The 15,948-nt window shown below is 28.6% G+C and overlaps 1 protein-coding gene across 3 annotated transcripts in view; it reads right to left on the bottom strand.

Moving 5' to 3' along the window:
• The window catches only part of LOC100205085 (otoferlin), a 182,930-nt gene that overhangs the window by 143,290 nt on the left and 23,692 nt on the right, over window positions 1-15,948 (bottom strand). For all 3 annotated transcript variants that reach the window (XM_065813710.1, XM_065813708.1, XM_065813709.1), the window contains exon 5: window positions 771-895. In XM_065813710.1, coding sequence (XP_065669782.1) covers window positions 771-895 — 125 coding nt within the window. The remainder of the gene's footprint in view (window positions 1-770; window positions 896-15,948) is intronic.

Below are 15,948 nucleotides of genomic sequence, written 5' to 3'. Positions count from 1 at the left end.
GAATAGTAAATATAAATGTTTAAATTGTATTATATGCATTATTGATTAATTGACAATAATATAAAACTTCTAAATATTTATCAAGTTTAAAAATACAATTTTAACTTTTGGGGGCCCCTTTTTATTGGGGACCTAAGGCCATGACCAAGTCTAACCTATGAAGTAATCTAGCATAAACACAGGGGTTCGCAAAAAATCAATAAAGCAATATAAAATTATGAATTTTGCTATCATAGAAGTCAAAATCTTTTTATAGCGAACACCAAACAACACATTAAAAGCTCACGTATATAAATTATTAAAACAACACATTAAAAGCTCACGTATATAAATTATTAAAACAACACATTAAAAGCTCACGTATATAAATTATTAAAACAACACATTAAAAGCTCATGTATATAAATTATTAAAACAACACATTAAAAGCTATCCACGTATATTAAAACAACACATTAAAAGCTATCCACGTATATTAAAACAACACATTAAAAGCTATCCACGTATATAAATTATTAAAACAACACATTAAAAGCTATCCACGTATATTAAAACAACACATTAAAAGCTATCCACGTATATAAATTAAATCAAGATTATTCCATTGCAAAAAACTTTGGATACAAAAGTTTTTCATAAAAGCTATATTACTAGAAGATATTTTTTAATGAAAAAATCACCTTTAAACTCTATTATCGCAGACAACATAAAAATGTCATTAAGCTTTAATTGTGAAAACTGTAAATTATCATTAATATTAAAACACTTACAAGTCATCAGAAGATTCATCATTTTCATCAAGATTTCCTGCAAATAACACTGCATGACTTCCAGCATGTTGAATGGACATAATATCATATGGCAGTTCATACTCTAATTCAAAATCTAATTCAATCTAAATCATATGAATTTGTCAATGTATACTTTTATATATATACATATTTTTTTTATTTATATATATATATATTTTATTTATTTATATATATATTTATATATATATTTTATTTATATATATATATTTTATTTATATATATATATTATATATATATATATATATATATATATATATATATATATATATATATATATATTTATATATATATATACATTAGGGATATGACTTTTTAATTTTTTTTCAAATAAAATGTTTCCTGTATCATAAATCGATGAACTTTTACCTAAAATCATGAAAAAAGGCCCAAATAGCTTTCTGCAACAAAAAAAGGTCACCCCCAAAATAAAAATTTGATTTACCATTTTTATACATTCATTTTTGACCGATGTTTTAATCTTAAGCTTAATTCTCAGCTTAATTCTATTTATTTCATTATTTTGTTATGAATTTATAAATATAACGCCACACGTTACCATGGCAACGAAACGGCCGTGTGCCGGCAAATACTTGGAATTGTTATGTGATGACGTCATTGTGTTACCACGGTGATATAGACGACTGTAACAGACTGTAGAAGATTATAGAACTTAGTAGAACATTCTGGAAGCTCTAAATAATTATATAAGCGAGCTGCTGTCAGAGCTCAGTGTTGATAATGTGAATAGTTCTATGAAGTACACTGCGTGTAACTGAGCTAATAAGGAACTACTGTAGCGAACTAAAGACGCTGTAAGTGTACGAAGTATAAGTAGTTGTAGCATTATCGTTAGGATACGGACTGGATTATCGAACTGTTATCAACATTGACTGGATTATCGAACTATAATTGGATTACTATACAGTTAAAGTATTTTATTAATTAAACGTTTTTATTAAACGGATATTTACGCTCAGCTATCCGTAAAGTCGTAACAATATTATATGATGTCTCACAAGAAAAGTCATACCACAGTAACAAAGAACAAGAAGACTTGGACTAAAAATTTGGTGAGATTTCAAGAGTCACACAGAAGAAGACGAAGCGTGGCTGTAGAAGAACATTCACTCGATGAAAAATCCAGAATACCACTTCAATTGCAGATCGTAGGAAGATACCAGTTTCTCGGAGCATATGTTAAAGGAAGAAAAGAACGAATAGACCAAATTTCTAAGGAAATTACAAAATTGTGGGACAATAAACTGAATTTTCCACGTGTGTCTGATCAAGTGATAAGAGCAAAGCTTATGAAGGTGCTGAAGGTCTATGATGAATGTGTCAAGCGTGGAAAATATGATGTTCTCAATGCATTATTTGACATCACGAAAGTGAATGGCCAGTGGTTATCCTCGGAAGATAAACGTCTATACCACCTACAAAAAGAAAGTAAAGGACAGGTGGGGTACTCAACAGGACAAGTGGCAAGTAAAGAAACCATTCACCCTTCCAAGAGAAGGAAAGTCCAGTCTGGAACAGCAATACCTTCCACATCACAAGTCCTGTCTACCACAGACAGTGGTACTGAATCTGAAAACTGCAAAAGTAAGAGTGAAGATGATGAAGACGACGACGGTGATAAAGACGATGATGGGGACACTCAGAAAAAAACTAGAAAGCACTACAAAAGTAAATTTGCTGTAAGTATGGTTACATCAAGTGGAGTTTCCACAAAGAAAGCTGCTAAAATATGCAATGTATTATCACAACAAGGTATTGATATTCCAACTCCAAGTCAATCAGCAATTTACAAGTCCATATTCAAAGAGGCAGGTAAATTAAAAAAAGAAATGATACAACAACTTAAAATGGAACAGTGGTCCTTACACTTTGACGGCAAACGAATAGATGATAAGGAATATCAGGTAGTTGTACTTCAGAATGAAAGAACTGACGTGAAACTTGATGCACTGCGTTTAAAAGATGGCAAAGCTGAAACTGTTGCTGAAAAAATTGCCAAACTTATTGATGAATACAATTTGTGGAATTCAATTAAGATGATCATTACTGATACAACAAACGTCAATACTGGGAAGAGAAATGGAGTTGTTGTGAAGTTGCAACGTATGTTTAAATTAAAGGGTGTCACAATACCACAATTTATCGGTTGTCAGCATCACGTACTAGACAGGATTCTCCGTCTGGTGATGGACGAAGAACTTGGGGGTGATACCAAATCTCCAAACATTGAATACCCATTTGCGTCTGAACTGTTGAATAAGTATGATGAACTGAAGGATAAGTTTGTGAATGGAACTGTAGAAATTCTTGATAAATCAGGGTGGAGAGACGATATGAAGTTTTTGTACCATTTAACAAGAGTGTTTAGGTTCTATGAAGAACAAAGAAACTTCCCTCTGATTCACTTTCAGAACATTCCTAATATGAGCAATGCCAGATGGAACTCAAGAGCCATTCTCGCCATTCTGGCGTTCATTCTTATGCCTGAAGCGCGAAAGAATTTGGAGAAGGTTTGCAGGTTCATTTCATATGAGTGGGCAGAACATTGGTTTAGTAGTCAAAAGTACAATGACAATGACTTCAAGAATTTATCTGATGTATTGAAGCCTTACAAAAAGGCATTGCAGTCATTCAAAAATCACTGGAAGAAAGAACCATCCGTCATCGACATACCACGAAGTAATCAGATAGCTGAACGTGCAATCAAGGTGATGCAAGACCTGTATGCTTCCTGCAGAAAGAAAGACAAACTGCAACTTCGATTCATTCTAAGTAATAAGCGCTAGACTCTTTATGAGACGTGAGCATCATGTGACCCATGTACTAAACACAGTAGACCTATAGACACAGACAGTTATGTATATTGTTGTACTAGACGCTTTGATACTGTTAATTCTGTAATACTTGTATAATTATATATCACATAATGTTTTTTGTTATATCACAGTACATGTTGCATAAAAAAATAAAATAACAACTGGAGTATGACTCTTACAACATCTTCAGCCTTTAATATTCATTTACTGTACAAAAGTGTACCTATTGAAAATTCGATTTTTTGGTTTTGGGGTGACCTTTTTTCAAAATATGTCAAAATGAAACATCTATTCGTTCTTTTTACATAAAAGTTCATTGAATTACGATACAGGCCTAGTAGGTTGCAAAAAAGTCATATCCCTATTATACATATGCAGCCCATATCAAAAAAATATTAACTGCGAAAATTTTAGTTAAAAATACCAATGGGTTCCAGAGATATCGTCACTTGAAATAATGCTGACTCAGCATTTTAGTGATTTTCTGAAGCGACTACAAAGCAACTTTGACATACAGTATCTTCATAATGGCTTGGGGAAGTTTCCTAAAATTTGGTACTCTAATAGATTTTAACTTGAGGAATCCAAAAAAAGCACCCTCAAGACTCGATTATTTCAAGAAATGCCTCATTTGTCCAATTTTGTTCAAAATTATTGACTTGTAAATTAGTGATTTTTGGAGGTAAAATAAAGACTGTGGCCCAAAATCCTGAGTAAAAAGTTTAATTGTATATCATTATTTCATCTTAGGTCTACTGAAAAAAATTAGATTCATCAATTGTCTCTCTAATACATGATCAAAATTTGCATTTAAAAATGGTGTCTTTTTAGAAAAATTTAAATTTTGTAACAAAAGCAATTAAAATATTTTGTAAAACATTTATTTGAACAAAACATCAAATAGTGTTATTTATTGATTAGTTTAGGATATTTATAGTCATGGGTCAAGGAAGACGCCCTCCCCTCCCACGGAAGGCCCCCACGCCGCCCCCCATCTCCCTAGATTTTTTTTTTTTTTTTTTTTTTACATAAAATGAATAAATAATAGTTGATTGTTAAAATACATTTTAAAAACATATTTTTCAGTTTAAGTTTGAGAAACAGTTTATTTGCGTTACTTCAAATCGATAAATACTTACCTCTTATTTCAAAGATCTTTTTACGATTTTAAGTCATAAATTTTAAAACCAAAGATATTAAAACGTTTTTAAAACATTTTGACTATCAATATCTTTATGTAGTTTTAGATTAATATAGTCATTGACATAATAAGATGGGAGTGATTTGTGATTTATTTAAACCCCCACCCCTCCTTCTCAGCCTACAATTCAAGAATTTGAAAAAAATAAAAGACATTTTAAATGTAAAATAGGTAAATAAAATAAAAACAAAATTATTTTAAACATAATTAATTTTTTTTTGTAACCAACAGTTTATATTCTTCAAATCTAAATCAGATATGTTGTATGTACGACCTGATATTGTTCGCGGTGTAGAATTTTGGCATATAACTTCAGAATTGAGCACCCAACACTCATCAGTTCTCATTGGCCAAAAGAAGTTTTTACCTGGTCCATGTGGATGCATGAATCTGACTTTTATATCAAGCTCACTTACATCTTCAGCAATCCCTACCCACCAAAATCCATCATAAAAACATGCAATATAATCCATTTTTTTAATATTTAATGAAATATCTACATAATGTTTGCTTTTTGGAATGATATCAAATATTTCAGTGCATGCATCAGTACTTATTTTTTTATAACTTATAGTGTTTGGAGCAATTGGAATAAAATGATGATACATCCTTGTGCCAGGAACTGTTCTTCCGCCTAAATATTTTTTTCTAATTGTGCTCGTGTTTGATCAATTTCTTCTTTTGAAAATAACTTAAAATAAATTCCATTTATCTTGGTTTTACAAAAGGAGTACATTAAATTAACATCTAAAATCTGCCCAGTAGTTATTTGTTTTAGACTTTCTTGACATACTACTCTTTTAACAGCCCCACCAATACCATCACAGGGGGATTTACCATGACTGGTAGCAAAAAATACCCATTCAGCATTTAAATCAAAGTCTTTACTGTGATGACAAAGATTGATAAAATTTTTAAAATTTTTAAATTGTGCTGCACAACCATCGGAAAAGTATTTCACACTTGATACATCAGGTAGATTTTCTTTGATATATCTAGTTATATCTTCCTGAGTCTTGTAAATAAATCCTGTGTCATGATCAACATCTTCTGAAAGGTAACAAAAAGATTTATGTTTGAGAAGTTTGTTCTCTATAAAATAAAGTACAATTGTATAAAGTGAGCATTGACTTTTGCTCCAGTGATAACTTTGAACCTCATCCTGAACAACATATTGATAGTTTTCAGCAAAATCTCCTAAAATTAAGCATTCGTTTTGGTTAAGATTTTCTTTACAGTTTTTTAAGTATCTACTTTGTGTTTTTACAATATATGAATGAGTGGTAAGGTTGTCAATGCTGTCACATAATAAATCATTAAATTCATCTAGTGGCAATGACTGTGAAAGAGGTGTTGTGCGATCGGTACTCTGCCATTGCTTAAATACTACATCTTCTTCATGCTCATGGTCCATAAACTCCTGCACTAAAAAACTTTTTAACACTTCAATACCAGGGCATTGGTTACATCGATGCAACATACATTCTGCATTTTCAAGAGAGCAAACAATCAATGCCATGAAATCTTTATAACTTTTATTCCACCTAATGGCATCAATGAGAAATTTTGTATTTTGGTGATGTATGCAAACACATACATTGTGGGTACCTGACGCATTAGTTGTAATACACCATTTAGGTTTAAGAGTACAAAATTTTGACAAATTGACTTTGACGTTAGGGTAGTCTTTTTTAAATGCAACATGTAATTCATTAAGATTGAGTAGCAATAATCTTTTTTGAACATGTTGGTTTTTCTTAATACTTACATAATCTTTTTTTCCTGGCATCATTCTTGAAAATTCATCACTTTGATAAAAGTTAATCACTAAATTAACTGTTTCTGGTGAAAGTGGGTTTCCAGTTTTTTATCCGGGTAATGATAGAATTCCATTCTCATTTTTAACTTTTTTTGCCGTTTGAACAAGATACTCAGACACTTCAAAGTAGCTTGATATCTTTTTACGTGTCCATGATTTTGGTGCGAGTGTTAACATTTGCACCTTATGGCAATAAGAGTCAGTATCTGAAATTTTATTTTTTACTTCATACATTAAAATGTCTAGATCATGGTCATTGTTAATGTTGTTGTTTAAAATGGGGCTTTTTATTTCTGTTGTTAAAAAAGTTTCTTTAATATTATATGCTAATGAGACCATTTTTGCAACTCTGTCAATAGTGTTCCCAAACTTTTGTATTGCTACAGGCAATTTGCTGTGTTTTGAAAGACTTTTTAGTTTGACTGGTGAAATTCCAAGCAATTCTATAGTGGTATCTAACTTAATTTTTTTCTCACTTTTGGATTCCCATTCCTCCTGTGAATTTAAATCTTCATCAGTTTCTATTGCTTTTTTGTAACATTTACTGCAGAATTTCCAACCTGGGGTTACATAAACATTATTTTTTTGCAAATAGTTTGCCATGTCTATGGAAATCTTTATATTACCTAAAAAACAAATTTAGTTTTACGTGGTTAAAATAACTGAAATTATCAAACATTTTATAAATAATAAATTGTTTTCTTTTAATTTCCATATCAATTCTGTTGTAAATAAGGTAAGATTACCTTTTATAGCAATTTTTTTACTTTCCTTGTGTGTTCCAAAAGGATTGCAACACTTTGTAATTTTTCTCTCAAAATGTTTTCCATAGAATTGCTCATGATAACAACATATAATTCTTATTGAACTATACTTTTCCTTTAAATTTGCTCGCCATATTATTTCTTCTTGTTTTTCAAAAGGAAGATCTTTAAATTGAACAAAACCTTGTTTTCTTGAAAATTCAGTTTTGTGGCAATGAATGTTAAGACCTTTTCCAATGTCACATTTCTCCATATTAATTATTTTTATTATTTATTACCTAACAAAATAATATAAAAACTATAAAATTAAAAGTAATTCTTTAAGAAAATACAAACAAGTAAATACCTTTAAAAAGAACAAAACAAAACTTATGTTTGTTTTTTATATAAAAGGAGGTTTTAAGTCAGTAATTTGAAATAATGAAAATTTTTTTTTTTTCAAAATTAAAATTAAATTGTATGTTTTTGCATTATTTATTCATTTTATGCAAAAAAAAATCTAGGGAGATTGGGGGGGGGGGGGGCGTTGGGGCCACCCGTGGGAGGGGAGGGTATCTCCCTTGGCCCATGACTATAAATGTCCTAAACTAGTCAATAAATGACACTATTTGATGTTTTATTCAAATAAATGTTTTACAAAATATTTTAATTGCTTTTGTTACAAAATTTAAATTTTTCTAAAAAGACACCATTTTTAAATGCAAATTTTGATCATGTATTAGAGAGACAATTGATGAATCTAATTTTTTTCAGTAGACCTAAGATGAAATAATGATATACAATTAAACTTTTTACTCGGGATTTTGGGCCACAGTCTTCATTTTACCTCCAAAAATCACTAATTTACAAGTCAATAATTTTGAACAAAATTGGATAAATGAGGCATTTCTTGAGATAATCGAGTCTTAAGAGTGCTATTTTTGGATTTCTCAAGTTAAAATCTATTAGAGTACCAAATTTTAGGAAATTTCCCCAAGCCATTATGAAGATACTGTATGTCAAAGTTGCTTTGTAGTCACTTCAGAAAATCACTAAAATGCTGAGTCAGCATTATTTCAAGTGACGATATCTCTGGAACCCATTGGTATTTTTAACTAAAATTTTCGCAGTTAATATTTTTTTTGATATGGACTGCAAGTGGTGTAAAAATAAACAAATTCTGAGACGTAAGGTTGTCATGGTCTGGATGATTTCATATATTTTTACCCTATATGTATGTGTATGTATGTAAGATAGTCAATGTATGTATATGTATACATACATTGACTATCTTATAGCCTGCTGCAACAAAAGAGTACAGCTACATCAACTCAGGGTTTGGGTTGGGGCACTTATCTTTTCTTTTATAATTTTATGTTTTTTGCCCATCTCAATCTTTAGAGCTTGGCATCAGGTCTGCAAAAAAAACTAAATACAAAGGTCTTACCATAAAACATTAAAACGAGGTAGGCAATTTTTTGCCAACTTCAAACACTCTGAGGTAGGCAGATATATATTTATTTATTATATACTTTATAGTATGTATATAATATATACATACTATATATAAATATATATATATATATATATATATATAAATATATATATATATATATATATATATATATATATATGTATATATATATATATATATATATATATATATTTATACATATATATTTATATATATATATATATATATATATATATATATTTATATATATGTATGTATATATATATGTATATATATGTAAATATATATGTATATATATGTATGTATATATATATATATGTATGTATGTGTGTATATATATATATATATATATATATATATTTATATATATATATATATATATATATATATATATATATATATATATATATATATATATATATATATATATATGTATATATTTATATATATATATATATATATATATATATATATGTATATATTTATATATATATATATATATATATATATATATATATATATATATATATATATATATATATATATATATATATATATATATATATATGTATATATATATATATATGTATGTATTGCTTGATTACTGTATGTTTTTATATAAAAAAAATTATTTTATTGTAAATATTTAGATATGAGATATCAAGTAAAGCTGCAGCAGATCTTAGTAACAGACTATTAAAAGAAATTGGCATTATTACAAAAAGTAATAAATGATGTTTTGGATAAAAGTAAAATAGATAGAGCTAGAAAAAAAGGTTTGCATGCAGTCTTTGACTAAACATGATTTTATAGTCCAAAATCTATCATCAAAATCTATCATGTATTGGTTTAATAGTAAAGATAATAAAAGTAGTTTAGTTATAGAAGCATATTATTGGATAATCTAAGCAACAACAAAAAAAAAATCGAAAAAATTTATCATCTAAGTTTAATAGCAAAATCAGGAGACAAAAAAAAGATATCTGACACACAGAAACAATTTACATGGTACTAGAAGACAGTCTGCTACTGAAGTGTTAACACAATTCAACCGTGTTGAGTCTTTGTTGGAAATTGTTTTTGAGAATACACTCCAACAACATTTTATGGTGAAATCGGAAAAGCTGCAGCACAATGCTATCATGTTAAACCCATTACCAAGCTCAAAATTGTTTTGTTTGTTTAATTATTCCTGAATAGAGTGTGATCAATTATTTAAGTTCTGATCAAAGGTTTTGCTGCAATATGCAAGTGGTATAAGTTTAGGTAAGCACCATTTTAATAAATAAGCATTATAAAAATTAATCTGCATTTAATTTCAAATATTTACTCTTATTTATTACTTTTATTATGATTTATTATCAAAATGAAAAAATATCTATGTATATCCTATTTAGGCTAATTATAAAGTTGGTTCGGTTAATCAGGCCAGGTGGCTGAAATTAGCGATACGAATTTTAGTTTTGTACTCAAGAACAGAATTTGTTCTACTTTTTAAGGAGATAGTAATGTATATACAGACAGAGTATGGTCTAGCTTGGTATGAAATTAAGAAAACCAAGAACTTTACTGAAGAGCTAAGAATTTTACACATAACATTAAAAGAATAAAAACTTTCAGCCAAACTATATCAGACATCATATTACCTGTTGTTTTAAAAAAAACCTATTTTCTTCTAGAAAACTCTCTTAAATTTCTCATTATAGATGATTTTAAAAATGAATCAGTAAGGCTGATATCAAAATGCCAAGTCAGTAACTGCCCCAGTTGATAAAATATGTGGTGGTAGTAGAGTTAACAAAATTTCAAACATTGAGAATTTAAATATTGATAGACAAATGGAAAGAGCTAGTTTCTGATAATCAATCAGTCATATTTCATTATCGTTATATAAAATGAGAAGTAAAAATAATTGATTTCATTAATGTGAATAAAAACTGAAAAAATTATCTGAAGAAAAAAAACTAAAATAGAATTGAATATCAGCTTCAGAAAAGGAAATATGAACAAAATTAGAAATTATTACTGAGCAAAAATTATTGAATATATAAAAAAAAATGTAATTTGAATCGGTATTTTTTAAAAGGGTGGATTTGCTTAAAACCCGATTTTGAGAAAACTAAAAAAAAAATTTAATATCTTTTAATATCTTGATAAATACAGAACTTTTGTAATATTTTTTTAAAATATGCATGCAAGATTAATATCTTTGTGCACTTTATAATTTATACTTACTTAATAAATTCGCCCTTCCAAAAAAATTTTTAGGAAGGAAAATAAATATAAACTCCTGTAGAACTACTACTTGAAAACTTTAAAACAATGTTTTAAACAATTTCGTAGGTGGCCAGGAATACTGCTGGTTTTAAAACTCATCAAATTCTTCAGAAAAAAATTTTTTAATTTGGTTAGGTCTTCCACTTTAATCTTTTTTATACCAAAACATTTTTTTTTTAAGTGTAACTTTGCTACTTGGGTAAGCCAAACTATTCACCTGTGGTAAAGCACTAGTATGTTTAGCCATTAAAAAAGTAAGACTGACCAAATCATTTATACTAAATGGCTTGGTGAAGGCTTTTTTATCATGTTCGAATACAAAATGAAATAAGTTACTAATAGAAGAGTAAACTTTTCTTTCATTGGGAGTATTTTTAAATTAATTTTTGCAAAAACACTTTTTGTAATGTTTGGTGCTCCAATTCAGTTGCATCTTTTCTTTCACAGTAAACATTTTTGAGCTGGAGCAAATACTTAGACTAACCTAGTTTAAGTATTTGCTGGCTTATACTTAGGATAAGAGCAGGAATACTAGATATAAGTAAAGTATAAACTAGGCTTAAGCCAAACAAAATACCTGGCCCAGGTATTTTGAATTATGTTATGATAAAATATTTTGAAATATTCAACATTCATTTAATGTAAATTTTAATGTAACATTTTAAATTTTAATGTAAACTTTAAAGTTTTAAAATTAATTAAAATTAAATGTAAATTTTAATGTAACATTTATTCAAAATCATCTAGATGTATTGAAAAATTGAACTTTACCTGCAAGTAAACTCATGGTACTTTGATGGAACTTCAATTTCCTTGTAATTCGTGTATGATAGTCCCATTAAACAATCTTTTTTAATCTTGTTATGCTTGTACTCACTTTCTTTTCTTTTTCTTGGCCTGGATATCATGATCCTCCATGACAAAACTATTTATTATATTTAAAAAAACAACAACAACAATGCAAAATTTGACAGCAATAACTGTGGCAAATAGTTGATTTTTAAGCCTCAATTCTACATTAGACATAAGCGGTTATGATCTCTTGCCAAGTAACGGACTGCTCTTTTGAAAAAAAAAAAAAAACCAAATGTAGTAAGATTGTCATGCTGGTGGAAGATAATTTGCCCCAATGCTGTTTGTCCTAGCATCTCAGGTGTATTCAGAAAGTATTTTTATACTTTTTGCATACATCTGAGATGCTGGGGCAATTTTAACTGTTTGGGCACCCTAATTGTTATACTGGGGAAATTTTACCTGTTGGGCACCCTAATTGAATAAAAAAATTAAAAACTACAAATAAAAAAGTTTTTATAAATTTGAACAAGAATATGTGATTGAAATTCAATCATATATATATTTTTTTAGTTAATATATTGCTACATACTTTTAGTGCCTTCTGCTACTAAAAGCTTTATCTCGTCATAAACTTCTTAGTATAATTGAATACAAACCAGATCCTGGTAAGTTTGGCTAGAATTTTTAATTGCTCAGTCAGCCTGTTAAATGTGCTGTGAAGCTGGTTTCTGAAGTTGTTAAACTTGAGTAAAAAATTAAGTGCGCTCTATGCTTATTTTTTTTAAATACTTAATTTGAGAGACAAATGAGAAAAGGGTTTTAATTGAAGATTTTAATTGAACTATTGATCTATCTTTGTTCAAATAATCTTTAGTTTTTTTTAGTGTAATTGTTGAGGATCAAATTCTGCTTCCCTTCCCCTACTATTATCTGTTGCTGCTGTCCTGCAAAATATAGTGTATGTTATTTTCAGCATATAAAACTGTTTTATAATTAAAAATATAGTTGAAGGGCATAAAGTAAAATTAGCAATGCTGCAGTTTTCTCATTTTTACAAAAAAACAAGGTATGATTTGTGGCTTTTGTGGCTTTTGTATGTTTTGCAGCTTACTCTACAACCTTTTCTTTTATTGATGCTGAAAGAACTATGCCAACAAGATGTTTAGAGGGAAACCAGGGGTGCCTTAAAAATACTTCATGTGCTGTACTGACAAGTCTTTTTTAGATCTTTTTTAGGTTTTCAGATTTGATGAAAACTCAATGCAATTGAGAGGGGCTCGGATTGTAAGTGGTGCAATCTGAACCCCATTCCAATGTCTGACATAAACATGACTGACAAAACCAAACTGCCAAATATGTGATATTCTTGGATTTAGAAGTAGTTAACTTGAATTGAATCTTGAAAAGAAAGATTTTCAGTGTGTAAATGGCTTTTTCCATCTATCTTACATGATGTGTTAGACCAGGACAAAACATTTTTCTGGTAAATAGACTAGCGTTTTTTAATATTGTATCCTGAAACAGTTCATCAGCTCCTGTACTATAAACATCTTGGTTCATTGACAGCCTTTGTTTCTGAAATCACTTAAATAGTGCAGTTAATGGACTTTCAGTCGGACAAAACAGAGAGGTGAAAACATTTGAAAGGACAACATGACATGATGACAGCATGCAATCCAGACTTTCCCAGAGCTTCTCTAACTCTAATACATGTGCTTATATAAAGCCCTGTATTGCTAGCTGTTGTGTTGAATACAACAACTTAGATCTATGAACGCAGATTTCAATTCTCAATTACTTTTATTACAAGCATTTATTTGAGCCTCTTCTGTTCCTCTATCTATTTTTGGAATACCCAAGCTGGTTATTTCCAGTTACAACAGCTATGATATTTACATTTTCAGGATAAAAATTGCAAGCATGGACATTAGACAAGATATTGAGTTGACCTGTAAATGTTGCTCAATAAGCCTCAAATTTTGTAAGCCAAATACCTATACGTTCACATAAATGACAGGCCATATACCTATGCGCTCACATGATTGACAGGCCAAATACCTATACGCTCATTGTGAAAACCATCAGTAAGTTCAATAAAAACATACAGTTGAGATATAAATTTTAATTTAGACTATTTTTTAAATTACTCATCAAGTTTTTAGCACAGTATGACAGTTTTTTTGTTTTTTGTTGTTGCTGTTGTTCAGTGGAAGCATGAATTATATCAAGATCATAACTGATTTGGAGATAATAAAATCTCAAAACCTTCATATTTTATTTTGGTTTTTTACTGGATCCACGGCTCTATCTTTTTGCACCATCTGATCAAACTAATTTCTTTCCAAAATTAATCATAGCAGCTTAACAATATTGTTAACTCAGCTTAGCCGTAATCAAGCAGATCAGCAATGCAATTTTAATAAAATTAGAAAGACCAAAAACGGATAAACACTGCAAAAATTTTATTTGATCAAATGCTGATGTTAGCTCACATTTAAATGAACTTAAAAATTCAAAATAATTACTTGTTAAAGGTAAAAAAAAAATGAGTCTTAAAAATCATTTTTTTCATAGTAATTAGTAGTGGAATTTAATTTTGTAAGTTTTTAAATGTCCTGAATATAACCTGAGTTAACATTGGTAATATTCATGCATGCATAACAAGTTTGCACAATGGAACATCTATTGATTTGAAAAATTCTTCAATGACTTTAAACAAGTATTTAACATATAAACTAGTCCCAACAAGATTACTTAACAGAAGCATCCCGATAAAATTTCCATATTTTGTTTCCAAAAGTGACTCAGTAGTAACTCAAGTTACTATTGGAAATAAATATATACCTTAATGTATTAAAATATATATGTTTGTCAAAAAAGTCTTCTGAAACATCTGAAGTGGTTGAAATATATGGCACTTCAAAGGTTTCAAGAAAATTTGTCAATGAAGTGCAAGCAACAAATGGAGTACAAACAAGACAAATTATTAATAATACCGGACAATATTATTGAATTTTTGATTATACACGATACAAATGTTATATTTTGACATTTTTACATACTACTTGCTTGCTGTGAAAAGATATTTCAAATAATTTTGTCAATTTTTGAATAATATATATATTAAACATCATTAACATATTTTAAAAATGTTAGAAAAAAAACATAGTCAAATCTACATAAATTTTTTATTTTTAAAACAGGAATTATGAAAAATCAAAAGAAAAAGATATGTTTTAAATTGACAGTAATGTAACTAAAACAGTTTATTTTCTGTTTTTAAAAAAGACCACTCTCCAATTTTTATTAGTAACTCTAACTATATTATTCAGAATGACATCTAAAAAAAAATCAAGCTACATTGTCATTTTTGTAACTATATTTGCCCAGTAAAACTGTGATAAAGGTTTAAATTTCAGGTGTTTATTTTAAAACTTTTTTAGTTGTTTCATCAAAGTCCTTTCCCCAAAATATGTAAATATATAAATATATATTTATATATTTACAAAATATGTAAGTGTATATATTTTCAGCTTTTCACTACATACAGAACAGAAAGAACATACAAAACAGAAAGAAGGACCAAAACCATTTTTGAAAAGTTAAGATAGTTATACCTTTAAAACCAGTTGGAATTAGATCATGAAATTTTAGGGATGTTCATAGCTTATCAAAATCCTTAAGTGGTGTAAAATTTAGCAAAATCTGAGACAGGGTTGCATGCCCTGGAACAACTCTCTCTCTTTCTCAACTCTTTAACTCCAAAACATAAACCTTGATGAACAAGATCACTGCACGAAAAAACAGGTTGAGTGCAGTGGTCATATTTTTCATGTCATTAAGTAGAATGAAATCAAGGTCTTTATTTCAAAAAAATATACATCGTAATAATATTAACAATACTTTAACAATCATTGTTATTACAGTATTACTATTAATATATTTTCATGAATTAAAGACTTTTTTTAGTTTTACTTTTTTTCTTCTTTAGTT

The sequence above is a fragment of the Hydra vulgaris genome, chromosome 12, assembly GCF_038396675.1.
Source record: "Hydra vulgaris chromosome 12, alternate assembly HydraT2T_AEP".
NCBI lineage: Eukaryota > Metazoa > Cnidaria > Hydrozoa > Anthoathecata > Hydridae > Hydra > Hydra vulgaris.
This window is presented reverse-complemented; position numbering and strand designations above follow the sequence as displayed.